General features: G+C 39.8%; 1 protein-coding gene across 6 annotated transcripts in view; it reads left to right on the top strand.

Moving 5' to 3' along the window:
* pcdh7b (protocadherin 7b) overlaps window positions 1-14,487 on the top strand; it is a 144,563-nt gene that overhangs the window by 57,339 nt on the left and 72,737 nt on the right. For 2 of the 6 annotated variants that reach the window (XM_014016168.1, XM_014016172.1), the window contains exon 2: window positions 2,590-2,809. The exons of 2 other annotated variants lie outside the window; for them this stretch is intronic. In XM_014016168.1, coding sequence (XP_013871622.1) covers window positions 2,590-2,809 — 220 coding nt within the window. Of the gene's footprint in view, window positions 1-2,589; window positions 2,810-7,036; window positions 7,354-14,487 lie in introns of those variants that run through there. 2 more of the 6 variants (XM_014016171.1, XM_014016169.1) reach the window with 2 other exon arrangements.

Below are 14,487 nucleotides of genomic sequence, written 5' to 3'. Positions count from 1 at the left end.
CTAAGCCAGTGTTAGAAATCCCTCTAGATCCCTCACACACACACACACACACACACACACACAGAGCAAAATGAAGCCTAGTTTCCCAGTGGCTTGAGAGAAAGTTAATTATCGAAAAGAAAACCTTTTACTTGTGCCTAAGTCCTGAAGACAACTTGATAAATACAACACATCAGTATTYATCTTTTTTAAACAATCAACAATAAAGTGTAATACACCAGCATTTACCAAATTACAAATTATGACATTTGTGACAAAATATTTTAAATGAATCACACAAAAATATTTTTGCAGTTTTTTTATTTATGTGCTTGCTAAAGTCAAAAGACTAGAGATGTCCCGATAGTTTTTCTCAAACCAATACAAGTAAAAGTCTTTACTGTCTTCTTCTGAATGGGTGTTCTGAACTGTAATTTCATTGTGCTCTGTACAATGACAATAAAGGTCTATCGAATCTAATCTATTTCTGTTGGAGAAATAAGTACTAGCTGAGCTAAAACTTCAGCATTACACAACAACCTTAAAAAACTTTTATTTAGAATAAAATATCTTAAACAAGGAACTGGCAAACGTTTCATTTGAAATGTAAACTGTAACACACTGAWTGGGGTACCGACACCAGTATTGTTACTAGTATTGGTATCAGTTCTGGGTATCRGGGCATTTTGCGCGAGCACTTGTAAAAATGCTAGTATCGGGCCAAATACCTGTATCAGTTTAGGAACACAGCTACAATAGACAAATGATACCAAACATAATACATGTATTTATCTCAGTTCATCCCTCCATTATCTTTACCCGCTTCCTCTGTTCTGGGTCATTGTTGCTCATGTCTAGCAGTCAGAAGAGCGGGGAGGGGGGCATCCTGGACAAGGCGCAAGGCTATGTAGCGACAGGATAGACAAACAAATTAGAGGTATCAAATTTGCTATGTGACTTTGTGATCTGTGGGAGGAAACCAGTAAAATTCACCAAGAAAGCTTCCCTAGCTGGGATTTGATCTGGCAAACTTCTTGCCAAGAGGTAAAAGCTCTGCCAACATGTAAAATGTTGGGTTCTGACTAAAAAGATTGAAAGGACAGGTAAATTGTATTTCTCTATTTCAAAATGGTGACGAATTGCCAGGTTACTTGTTGTTTGGCTTCTTTTGTTACCCCTTTTCTAGACATGTAGTTTTATGTTCACTAATAAAAATATAGCTGCTAGAAGAAGATTAACTTGATGGTTTTTTAATCCACCTCTGAGATCCAGTAATAGGGAAGGAAAAGTTACTCATCATGTACCTATTTGAACTGTAGTTTGTGATCACAGCCTAACCAATTTCCATCTTCAGGTAGGAGAACTAGTGAACAAATGAAGGAGGTTGCAGGTTGAAATGAATGTTTTTAGCCTCGTGTAATACGCAAAAGATGAAATAAGGAAACAGATGACAAAAGAAAGAAGAGGAGGAAGGGATGAAAGCAGAAGAGAAGGAGCATGATTCCAGCCAAATGCACGAATATTTGCAGCAACAGAGGCAAGATCTGACAGTGTTTGTGTCTAATTAATGAATGACAATAACAATTTGTTATGCCAATTATTCCTATAACGACCGAGCGTGGTCTTGCATTCCTCGCCTCATTCTCATTCTCCCTCTATCATCCCTCTCTGCCATTACCTTTGTACAACATTTTGACAGGTACTGAGTGATAAACAGAAGAAGGGGGGAGGTTGTGACAGTGAGAAACAGGCCTGGGCCTTAATTTCTTGCTCCAGTATGTCCCAAAACAGGACACTGTTCGCCAATGTGTTCAAACAGAATACTCGTATTGATGAGTCCAACCCACAACTCATCTAGCTAAATCTGTTGGGTTGACACGTGCAGTTGTGCTGACTCGTCATTGTCTCTGTGGCCTTGTGCATTGCCATCATATCAGACAGCCATTGGAGCTGAAAGCTTGTCCACTTGGTTGTCTGTTTTGTTGTCTGGTACWCTCTCTTTAGTTTATTGTTGCATTCTTTAATTAGTTGGTTGGTGCCATTTTTTGCATAAATGGCTGTTGAGGCTATTTAGCCATTTATTGCATTGGGTYACTTGGTTGTTGCATTTGGTTTAGTTGTTTGTTGTGTTCTCTGAGTTCTCTGTTTCTTTGGTTGTGTTCTTTAGTTAGTTGTTGCCTTCTATATCGCTTATAGTAGTTTATTGCTGCATTCTGTTTAGTTGGTGTTTGCGTTCTTTCAGCTTTACAGGTTTATCCAGCCTATAGGTACCTCCTAAGTTCAACAAAGCTTAGAACTGCCTATTTCATGTTTCTATACTATGACTACTTTTTGAAAGAGTTGGTCTGCAACTGTGATATGAAGATAAGGATGGTTGTATTATTTCTGGGTAAGCAAGCTTAGTTATTTAGATTAGTAGTTTTTTTCGTGATTTCCTTGGAATCTAGTTTAAACAGCTTCCTTTCCCCAGACATCATGACCCGAATCTCCTCTGATTTCCAGTGGACCCAACTCCCAAGCTTACATCTAATAAACAAATAAATACATAAAAAGCCTAAGCTAAAGCAGTCCCTTTTATAGTGACCCCCAGACGTTTGGTTTCTCTTGTAGCCGTTTCGCCGAGTGACCTTCTCGGTGGTGAGCCAGCCCCAGGACCCTCACCAGCAGGGATCGCTGCAGAGCTGCTACGACAGTGGCCTGGATGAGTCGGAGACCCCCAGCAGCAAGAGTTCTTCGGGCCCCCGGCTGGGCGCCCTTCCCCTGCCTGAGGACAGCTACGAGAGGACAACGCCGGATGGCAGTGTCGGTGAGGCAGAGCACATGGAAAATGGTAGGGGCAAACACTAAAAGGAGATTAAGAAATCGTTAAGACATAGGAAGAACATGCGCACATACTGGTTAGATTTCCTGTAGGACATTCGATGGTAGACAGCCTCACAAAGAAACACATTTTTTTCCTTCTTTTTATTACTTTTGTTAGAGCTAGATACTGTATATCTTTGTATCAGATACAATAGGCTGTGGCCTTTGTGATGTAGCAGCTGCTTTTGTTCACACATCACGTGAAGATGTGGTTAGGGGATTCATTTTGCCATGTATGGTTGTGTTGAGAAACATCAAGCCTTTTCTGATCAAAGGAGCAGTATGAGGGAATTTATGTACAGGATTTCTTTTTTAATCGAATGAACATCTTTCACGTCATCTTTATCCTTTTATCCTATTGTAACTTCTTCAAAAGTGCATTTTGGAGAATTTACATTTCCCATTGAATTTCCTTTTGTCATGTTGGATAGATTTTCTATACGATATCTCCATTTTTTTGTACACCACTCTTTGAGAAAAGGAAATGGGGCGCAGCAGGGGGTTAATACTCATTTTGAACTGTTTAGAAGCTATACAGAGAGCTGCCACACTGATTTGCAAAGGGTATTTGGCTTGCAGTTCCTTTGAAGGAGTTCCATTTACTCTGAAAGTGCGAAAAAAAAACAACGACAAATGTTCTGTAGGTAATATAAAAAGATTGCATTGTAAAGAGATTGAGTGGAACCATAAACGACTTTTGTAAAAGCACTGTCCTAGTAAAGGTCCTGAACTTCKCTTGCACTCTCATAAAAGCTTGCAAATATATCTGCGGAACCTTATATGGGCTGCATAATGTGTGAAGCACATCATTGTGCAAGATATCAGTAGCACAAGGGATGGCTTGGACAGCAATAAATCAAAGGCTATTATGTTTTATTTATTGCGTATTTGTGTTTGCATGCCAGTACAGTATCTGAACAATCAGATGAACCCGCTTCGCCCTAGATATTCATACCCAGCTTCGTTGATCAAAAATGCACAAAAGACGTGAGCACAAAGATTAGACAACAGAAAGTGGAGCGAGAAAAAAAGCAGGTTTATTGCAATTGATACYGGTCTTGAGATATTTACCAGTACTGCAATATTAAAAATACTGTCACTGCTGTTTCTACAGTATTACACTACACTTTGTGTTTTGTTTGTGGGTGTGTGTGTGCAGTAAGAGGCAAAACTAACTGTCCCATTCACACATTAACTGTCAGAGGTGCTGTCTATTGCCTGTTTGCAGACTCCACATCCTACCTTGTGAAGGCCCTGACACACTACAACGTTTTAGACAACTTATGTCAATTTATGAAAAGTTTGGAGACATTTAAGATGGAATTTAAAAAAAAAAACAACTGGAAGCTTTTTTTTAACAATGTATATATTGTAATGATAACAAATTGGTCAAATATTAAACTTTTATTAGTCATTTAGTGAAAAAAAATCACAAGTTGGCATAAGTTGTCTAAAATATCAGTGTGACAGGGCCTTCAGGCTGATATGTTACAACTGTATATCACCTTTATTTAACCRGATCAAAACCCATTAAGATCCAAAATCTCTTTTCCAAACRTGACCTGGCCAAGAGGTCAGCTGCACTCATCATGAAAAACTAATTAAAACAGTTTACAATATAGGACACAACAGTGTTATACCAATGAAACCATCTTTGAATTTAAAGTGCAAAGAGAAACGTAATAACAGTGACTGAAACACCATGGTTAATAAAATACAAGCAATAAAATTAAAGAACTATGATATCTGATTAGAGTAGGGAATAACACAAATCAACAATAGTCCCAAGATGAAGCGTGGACAAAAAAAGACATGACCTTCAGGGGATGTCTGAGTGACTCAGTGTCTTAATATTGSTTTGCCCCAAAAGTTAGGCAAATCACACAGATTGAAGCATTAAGGAGGCTTTTATACAGGTGACTGCAGTAAAGTCTTCTTAATTTTATCCCTAATGTAGATTAACAGGGATTTTAAATAAGATGAAATGAGCCAATAGGGTTCTGAACATTAAAAAATCCTTCTTTTTCCACACATTGCTTGCTATTTACAGGGAAAATTAGATGTTAAAATAATGAAGAGCTCATTTCARTCTGGCTCCTCTTTTAAGTGACTTCACACATAAGTTGGTCAATGTCGTAAGATTGTAAACATGATTAGTCTGTCAATCAATTCTACTGTCAGAATGAAAATAGCATTAATGAGGGTACAAAAATCGTCTAAAAATAGGATATAGTTTACTCAGAAAGCTTGTGTGTCTTACTTCTAAACCAGATTGTGGCTTCTTACAGCAGAAAWACTTCTTGGTTTTAGCTAAATAAGCATACTGTGTATAGTTAATACCACAGTCTTAAGGGGAGGTACTGGTGAAAAGTACTGAAGACTTAGAGCAGATTTGCTGGAAAACAGAGCCAAGGTCAATTCATGAATCAGACTCCATCTAAGAGAAACAACGAGCTCCACGGCTGCTTGCTATCTTTAGTGAGATCAGCTGAACTGCACTCTGTGTGTGTGTGACTGTAGATGGAATGGCGGCAGCACAGGTGTGATTGGAAGTCAGGCAGTGTATGTGAATATTGACCTTTTTTTTCTTCTTCTATGGGTTCACCATATTGTTTTTAAATCAAACTCTGAATCTTGCCRTTCTGACGATTTGTACTCTGTGGCTATACGAGGTGATCATATCTAGACGTGGGTAGACAGCAGGTTGGCCCTGTGGTCTGGCTGTAAATRGTCTTGATCCTGCAATTCAATGGCAGAAAAAAGTAAAATAAAAAAGAGGTGTCTTTATGTTTGCAGTGAAACCATCCCTGAGGAAGACGCTTTATCCCCTGCTGAATGCTAAGTTGCTGTGAATAAGGGAATCAGTTTAATACCTACAGCGCAACCCAATCATAAAAGATTAGAGCAAATATTGGCAAATTGCTTAAGTCTCGCACAAAACTATAGTCTTTAGAGTTCCTCCATGTGCCAGAGCCAAGAGTTCACATGCTGTTACATTTGCTCCGCATGGGGTTGCATTTGAAAATTAGGGAACTGACAAAAAAAGAACAAAAGTAAGCAGATAGCTCGCTGCGATTTGCACTACTTCCGTGGTCGTCGTTAATGACATTAAACTGTAGATGTTTTGGGTTTTTGTGCACAAATCATTTGGGTTGGCCTTATTTAGATCTCAACTGTCTACAAWGACAAAATGTTGGGAAGACAAGAGACTTGATTTGAGGTATAGATTTAAACAAGTTTCCACATAGCAAAATGGATCCAGCACATTTCTGGCCCACGTGTTCAGGAATCAGGGTTGGTTGATAATCATCTGCAGGTTAACACAGGTCATCAACACAATGAAATGCTTAGGATGACAGTGCAGGCAGGGTGAATAAAGCATAAGTAAAGTATTTCACAGGTGGTAATATTGATTATAGTATGATTGTGTTGCACATGGTGTACATTTCACCTGTCGTGTAGTAGGTTATCGTAGCAGGTCATGTAGTATGATCGCGTATGTCCTTACCTGAGCAGTAACGCTCGACCCAGGTACAGTAAAGAATGATGGCCCTTTGGTGRCCCAGATGCAGTTTGCCAAAGCTGGTCCATGCATGGGCCAACACCSACATGTACCAAACAACTGGGCCAGTTGTGGAATGCCATTGAAAAAAAATAGTACCTTCATATCCAGATGTGTTAACAAAGCACTTRCCATGCCAGCAGTGCCAGCTTGACACCCGATCTGGCCCACACCTGTCAGCTAAAGTGGAGTAAGACGAGAGTTRCAACAGGTTGCTTTTAAACTCGTAACATCTTTCCAAAAAAGACAATTCGAGGATATGTTTGAAAGCTTCAAAACAAGCTGTTTGTTTCCCTTAAGTTTTTGCATCATCATGTTGGATTGTTGTTGCCCAGTATCAGGGTACAACACAAAGATGAATGACCTTTCTTTGATGTATATTTTTTTGTTTGCTTCAGCTCCGACTTGCTTTTTGCCCATTTGACGTYGGCACGGTACGTTGGAACAATCTTCCTTTAGCTGCAGTTGCTCGCGCACACAGGAACGCTCGCTTGCAAGCACCCACCTTCCTGCCCACCCCCAAGGAGCGAACACATGCAAACAACACATTCAAAAACTAGTTGTTGATGTTGTTTTTTGTTCTGTCTGCCTCCCGCTCATCACACTTTCCTTTTCTTTTCTACCTCTGCACAGATGTGCTGAGGAACCGTGCTTTCTTTCCTTCGCCGCTTTCATCAAGGTCAGCGCTGAAATTTTATCACCTTCTGCTGGGCAACTTCTTCCAACAAGAGGTGCCAATAAACAAAGACTACAAACTTGATCTCACATCAAATTTCAGTAAGATCAGGCTTATTTGAAAGCACGATCCGGTTTCGGATAAGTAGCAGAAAATGGCTGAATGTTTCGAATTTACGTACTGACGCTACATATCTGTGTTTGTGTACTTGAACTTTTTTTTTTTGCACTGCAAGAATAAATAAAACATTTTGTTAGAGYATATTTATAAACCAGTCAAAGGCTTAAATGTCAGGAGTGTATAAACATTCTACTGAATAAAATATGTATTTATTTACTTGTTAGGAGCAAACATTTTCACTATTGTTCTTGCGTTGCTCCACAAGAGTTTTTTCCCAAGTTTTTTTTTCTTTTATTGATGCACAGCTGGTCCCCTCACTTATTCATACACTCACCCTGGTGCTCATCATRTAATCATAAATGCTGAGTGTTTGGAGTCAAACACCCGATTAGGCTGTTGCAGAAGTCAAAGAGCCTTTTCCAGATGTACGATGTTATCGGCGGGTCAAAGGCTTCAGCTCTATTATTGATCTCCGAATCGCCAAAGAAGGAAGGGGCGGTGGATCTTTTTATTTTTTTTTCAATTTCAACTGAGTTAGTTCAAGCACACCTCAAAATAACACGCTTCCGCATTGCTCTTTCATGATGAGTGAGGTGTCTGAGGCTCGACTGAAGCGTTYCCATGCGAGACGCGTGCATGAATCTGAGCAGCTCCCGGGCACTGAAGATGTAATATAATTTTTCAGCACATCAGCGCAGATATGTGCTGCACTGTGGCTCTCGCTGTAGGTCACGCTGCCAAGGATCTATTGAATTTGATCCATAGCATGCATCATTATATTGTGTTTTTTTTTCTTCCCCATTCTGCCACATAGAAAAATGAAAATTTATAACTGTAACCTTTGACTTTGGCTTCAAATACTTGTCCTCAGACTCTGAGATAACATAGCTGCCTGTGGCTAAAGTAATMCATATGTACATGTGCAAAATACTTTCTTATTGAATTTTAGTTTGGAAATATTACTGAAAATCACATTTCTAGGGTATTTTTTGGGAATGATAATAATTTACAGCAGACACGACTTAGTTTAAATACCAATTTTTTTACAGTTCAGTTCACAAGTTTTAACKTTATAAAAGAAAATGACAATACTTGAATGTGTTTTCCAAGAATGTCTARCTCCTTAAAGCAAAATAGGAAGAAATAAGGGATGAAAGTAAAGACATGTATGAAAACAAAACGGTGCTTCTACATCTATAGGAGCACATCACTGAACCTGATCAGCACACAAGTCAGAGGAAACGTCCAAATTTATTGTAGCTTCTAAGAGAGTAATGGTCCTCTCCCACTGGCTGCTAATGTTAGCATGCCTCCCACGTTCTGTTTCTGCTTTGGTTGCCAGACAATCCTCCCTACCCTGCACACAGACACACACACACACACACACTTGGACCACACTCTATCATGCTCCCGTCGCTCCTGCTGAGAAAACTTGGGGTACTGCAGTCGGATTACCAACATCATCATTTAGCGCTGGCTAGCCGGTTCGATAGAGAAGGACAGACACGTGGTGCATCGCAGCRGTTATCAGTCAAGTGGTCGGCAAGGACAGATCCTCACTGAGCTTTCCGTGACACTCACAAAGGAATCAMAAACTAAAATGCGCTCTCAATGCGCGCGCACACACACACACACAAAAAAAAAAAAACATACATGTGAGGCAGGAACACACATGCTCACAGGAAAAAAAATGAGCTCTTGCCATCTTTCACACCCTTCATTCAGCACAATGAGGCACTCAATCATTTCCCAACTCCTTCAAACTCCTCGCTAGATTACAACATTGTAGTTGTTTCGCCATTTCCGAAGCTTTACTCGTTGGAAGGCTGTTTAGCCCGGTTAATAATGCACGTCTGCGAGTGTATGCGCGTGTGTTTGTGTGCAAGTCTGTTCATTAAGCAAGCCCAATTGTGGGGCCAGATGGCAAAGCGAGTTTGTTTAATTAAAACCATTCATATTTCAAGAGCGGCGCGGCAGCAGCGCTGGTCTTAGGTCTGATTTCCCTCAAGTTGGTGGAGGGATGAGCGTGCATTGGCGTGTGTGCGTGCATGTCTGTATGGAACTGTGTGGCCACTGCTGCTCAAAGGAGAGCAGCGTAGTGACAAATCACCAAGCGGAAGGCACTTACGTTTTTCGATCAGCACGTTACGGATGATTCTATGTCCCCATGCTGTCTTCCACCAAGGTTGCGGTGCGTGCGAGTAAGAACTCCACATTGTGGAAATTATAAAAAGTGAAAACAATCCGTGACTATAGAGGGTTCAGATTCTTGTGTATTTGTTTGTTTGTGTGTGTGTGTGTGTGTGTGTGTGTGTGTGTGTCAGGGTTGGTATTTCGTTGGTATTTTGCGCCTGCAGTCACACTGAGCGTCTCTCATTCATTTCCATCTGTCCCCTCGTACCCCTCAGCCCTTATTTCTCCTTGTGATATCCTTAGGCAAAGCAACAGCAAGGGAGATAGAAATAACAAGAGAACCTTGTGAGATGATGTGAGAGAAAGCACTGGGGGGAACATAAGAAAGGAAAAGAAAGAAAGAAAGAAAAAAACACTCTGGCGAAGACAGAGTGAATGAATACCACGCTGCACAGGAGTCCAGGAAATGGATAGAAAGATGCGAGGCTGGCAAGAGACCACGAGATAGAGAGGAAATTAATAGAAAATGGAGGAAAAATAGAGGTGAAAAAAAAGTGAGGGATGGAGGTTACATGCGCGGATAAGTTGCCAGCAGGGAGTGGCGGTTGACACGGGAGTGATTGATCACTGCTCAGCTGGAGCAGGCAGGTATTCAAATTATACCCCAGTGTCACATCCACAGTCTCATCTTCCTCTCTCCAGCTCCTCACTCGGGCACGGCCAAGTCCCATCATTGCAATCTTAACCCCGCATCACATTTACAGAATGAAGCCTGAGGAGTCTGCGGGGACGGCATTGAGTGATTATTTATGCTTCCTAAAATAAAAAAACAAGGCAGCACTAGCAGTCTTATTACTTTTACTGGTGTCTAACTGYAGGATATGTGGCAAAGTTTGAAGATCTTGTTTGGATTGCTTCAGGATGATAGAAATGAAATGAATTGCACTCCTAACACTGGTACATTAATAATAAAAAAAGGAAGTGTACTGGACAATGCAACATATCTCGAGACTTTACAGTTGGTAGATTGCCACTCCAGACATCCTCGTTTTTACATAAGCCCAGTTTCTACGAACATGGAAAATATTTAAAAGTGGCATTATTTTTGTTGCTTTTGTAGCCTCCACTTTGCATGCAAACTTAAATTTTGGCTCCCCAAAGTGAAAAATTATGAAACTGGTGACTTGACACATGGAGATGCTGAGAGGTGGTGACATCATAGCCCGTTTTGTGCAGTTAAATCCCARTTGAACCTAAACTAGGGCTGCAAGATATTGGAAAGAAGAGACATTGTGATTTTTTTAAATATATTGCTATATGAAAAAGTACAGCAATTTTCAACAGATGACTTGAATAACACTTTAAGTTTTGCTGCCCTTTTGTTGACAATGAACCCTTAACCGATCATATCTCCTATTTGTGTGTTTCAAGTATGATTTTTCTATATTTGAGAGTTATTCTTACATTTTATTTTGGTGGGATTTAAGTATGTTTTCTTCTATCATATGCAAACACGAATTTTACCACCTAACATGTTGCCTGTATGTCTATCTTAATTTCTGTTACCGTCATGCTTTAGTATTAGCATTTATGCTAACCATATTTTACATCTTTTCCTCCAGCTAGTTGTGAATTTGCTCACCTTCCTTGTTTTCGTCAAGATGTCAACACGCCATTATTGTCCCAGAAGTTTTACAACAAAATGAAAGTTTTAGCTTTTTTGACACAACTGCCCACTACCGTCTGTAGCAGCAAAATCTGCAACGTGATTATTGCACGCACATTACGATGCTCAACCAATATGTTATGCAGCTTTAGTTTTCATCTTTTTTAAGTATTTTCACTTGTCGTGACTTTTCTTATCATTAAACATCAATCGTGTACAAAAAAATGATGTGTAGAAGAAAATGGCGAAACAAGCTAATAAGTATAATGCAAGGAGACAAAAGAGCGATCCAAGAAGAACATACATTTTGAAGTATTTTATTTGTAAATTACTTGTGTCTTGTGTTTTCCTAGTTGAAAGCCCATTTAAAGCCTATTTACAGGTTTATTGTTGCATTTGAAGGGTCTCCTTGGAAGTCTATATGCTTTTATCTTTAGAAAAAAAACTATTTTTAGCTCACTGCACAGTTACGCAACCTCTTGCCACCTCCTGTCGTAGATGTTTCATTTAAGCCTTTGTCTTTTTGAGGACGCCTGACAGAGATGATAAAATCCATCCAAAAAGCCATCTGGTTTCATAAACACAGATCGTCAAAAACCGCTACGGCCGCCAATTCAGGAGCAACAAATACCTCTATTTATTGGGATCGTGACACTTCACATACAGAAAGACAGCAAATAGAATTTTAAAATGCCACAGTCAAAAGAAACACCCACTCAAGCAAAGCAGCCATAGTTTCGCAGAAAATGGGACTGATTCTCGATTTTAAGATGGTTGTCGGTTGTTTCTATTCTGTCTTCTATGTTTGGATTCACAGTTGTTAAGACACAAACTTATAGTTGTAAAATAGCCGAAAAGACAGTAGAGTACTTTTTTTGTGGAACTGCAAAGACATGACTGTATTTTCAATTGATCATATACAGTGCTTGTGCTGTTTTAGGTGCAACAAAGCAGCTACTTACAATTCGGCTCTTCTCCAAATGGCACAAGAATTTGTCGTAAAAAGTGGCTTCCTTCAGCTGCAGGTGATATGCAATGAACTCAAGCTCTTACGCTTGTCTTCCTGGGCAACATTTTTAGCTGCAACCTGGGTATCAAGTGGAGTTAGACCGATTAAATATCCCCAAGGCACTCAGCCACATTATTTTAACCCCCAAACTTCATCTCTTTGGTACTCTGTCCTTTTACTGAAATCCTCCTGATCATTCTTCTACCGTTCCTCTTTTCGTTAGAATCGAGTTAGGATTCAGTGCATGGTTGCACTTGTGAGGAGTGCTAGGAAAGGGTGGGGGGAGTCACATTTGCTGCAGCATGTTGGAACATCAGGTGCGCAGCACTGGGACTCAGCGGGGGCCGTGTCTTTCCCAGTGTGAGGTCTATTGCATGGGAGTGGTGCGTCGAAAGGAATGCCAATAATCCTCTTTAGCAAACTGTGTCGGCCTATTTTTTTTTTTCAGTGAGCATTTGAGGACAAGTCTGCTGGTGCGTATATTTACGCGCATATGTTCCACCATAGCGACTTCACACCATAAGCATAKCTGAGAGGCCCACTTAACAATGAAGTCCTTTTTTTCTTGTCTTACTCACTTCAGAGGGAAAAAAAATCACAAACAAGCTGAATTTGGCAAAACACATTCTGTAGGCCAAAGCGGGTGCGCTCATGCATTCATTCATGTATTTGCCAAACATGCTATACTTTATGTGCAAACACTGTTTCTCACTAACCCMCCATTTCATACCTCATCGTTAAATACGTGCATAAAAAATAAAAATAAAAAAACTCTGCTGGAACTATTTCTATCCTCAATTGTAAAAACTTGGACTCAAGATATTCTGTGCTGATGCTACAAAAAAAAAACATTTATGTGATTACAGAACTTTCTGAAACAGCACAGAACTAACTGAAGCAGCTGGCACTATATCTAACTTGCTCAGAGGCCAATATACATAAATATGACTTGATTTTGGAGGAAGTTTGCCAAATTGAGTTAGAGATAGCTTTTTTACTGCGTATGTGGGAGAGAGATGCAGTCTGACTATGAGCGGTGACACTTCTCTGACCTTTAATGTTGGCTTTGCAAATTGTGTACATTTCTTTTTCCCCTACTGGGATGTGTTGTCTCCTTCTCCCTTTATCTTTCTCCATATGTTTTGTGGCTTCCAGCAGGTTCAACTATGACATTTATGACCACCTACAACTTTATATTTTTCTCTAAATCAAAGTAGTCAAAGAAAGCATGCACAGCTGTGACCAGACGTTTATACACTGCACACGCACCGTGGACATAAATGTCATCATGATTTGGAGCTTTGAGTGATTCATTTGAATCAGTCTGTTTCCAAAGTGGAATGGTTATACAACATACAGCTTTAATAATCTTTCAAATTGGGTGTGCATGTTTGAATTTAGTATTGTCCCATTAAAAAGTCAGAAATGTTTTATGGTCTGATGAGACAAAGATTAAGCAATTTGGTCACGATGGCAGGCAGTACATTAAAAGGCGTCGAGTTGAGGTTTGTGAGAGCATTGTACCACCAGTCAAGCATGATGGTAGCATGTTGTGTTACTCTGGTAGAAAAGGAAATGGAATAACAAAAAAAGAGGGCTAACTTCAAATTCCTCAAATTWTCATCTAAATCAAGAACTAAATAATTGAAACTAGGATACACTTTAATCCGTTCCAATGGGGCGGTGACCCTAAACACACACAAAAGCTGGTTTTTGAAAGAATAGCAGGCTGACATTAAGCTTCTGAATCAGCGTTCCCAAAGCTCAACCTCAGCCCAGCTGATAACTTGTAGACTATGTAAGAAAACCTGGTTCATGCCAGGAAACCAACCAATTTAAATAAACTCTACCAATTCTGCAAAGAAAAGTGGTCAAATATCCAGCCAGATTTATGCCAGTAGCTTGTTGATGGGAAAAGCCTGTGGTTGAGATGGAAATTCCTGAGGGACATTCAACCAAGTTGTTGGTGGTGTAAGTTTAGTCTATGTATAATTTTGACCCTGTGTGGATTCAAGAATATCCAAGATAAATAGAATCTTGTGCACCAAACTCTGTTTAAAGTATTGAAGTTCCATGTTGTATTTAATTCCATTAAATCGTTAAAAAACAAATTAAAATGAAATTTAAGGTGGGTGTGTGGAAACTTCTGACAACAACTGTACAAATATAACATAACAGCTTTTTTTTGTACCACCTCGTCTTGGTTTTCACACGTGCGCTTATTTACAGAACAGCTTGTGCCTCTGGTCTCCAGCAGGCTGTAGACTGGCATTCCTTCTGGAAAAGGATTCTTGTCAGGATACTCTTCGCTTTGCCAGCAGCATTGGCTGCTATCATTAATTGATAGCAATTATGTCGCATTATTTCAGAATTTGACATCATGTTTGTCTTTAATCGGACTGGTTTGATGACTCAAACACGCAGCTAAATGATGTAAAACTGACAAAGCACCAGCAAAAGAATGCTTATTTACTGCAGGC

This window comes from Austrofundulus limnaeus, unplaced genomic scaffold (assembly GCF_001266775.1).
Source record: "Austrofundulus limnaeus strain Quisiro unplaced genomic scaffold, Austrofundulus_limnaeus-1.0 Scaffold140, whole genome shotgun sequence".
NCBI lineage: Eukaryota > Metazoa > Chordata > Actinopteri > Cyprinodontiformes > Rivulidae > Austrofundulus > Austrofundulus limnaeus.
The sequence above is the reverse complement of the archived record's forward strand: the minus strand, read 5'-3'. Positions and strand labels throughout refer to the sequence as shown.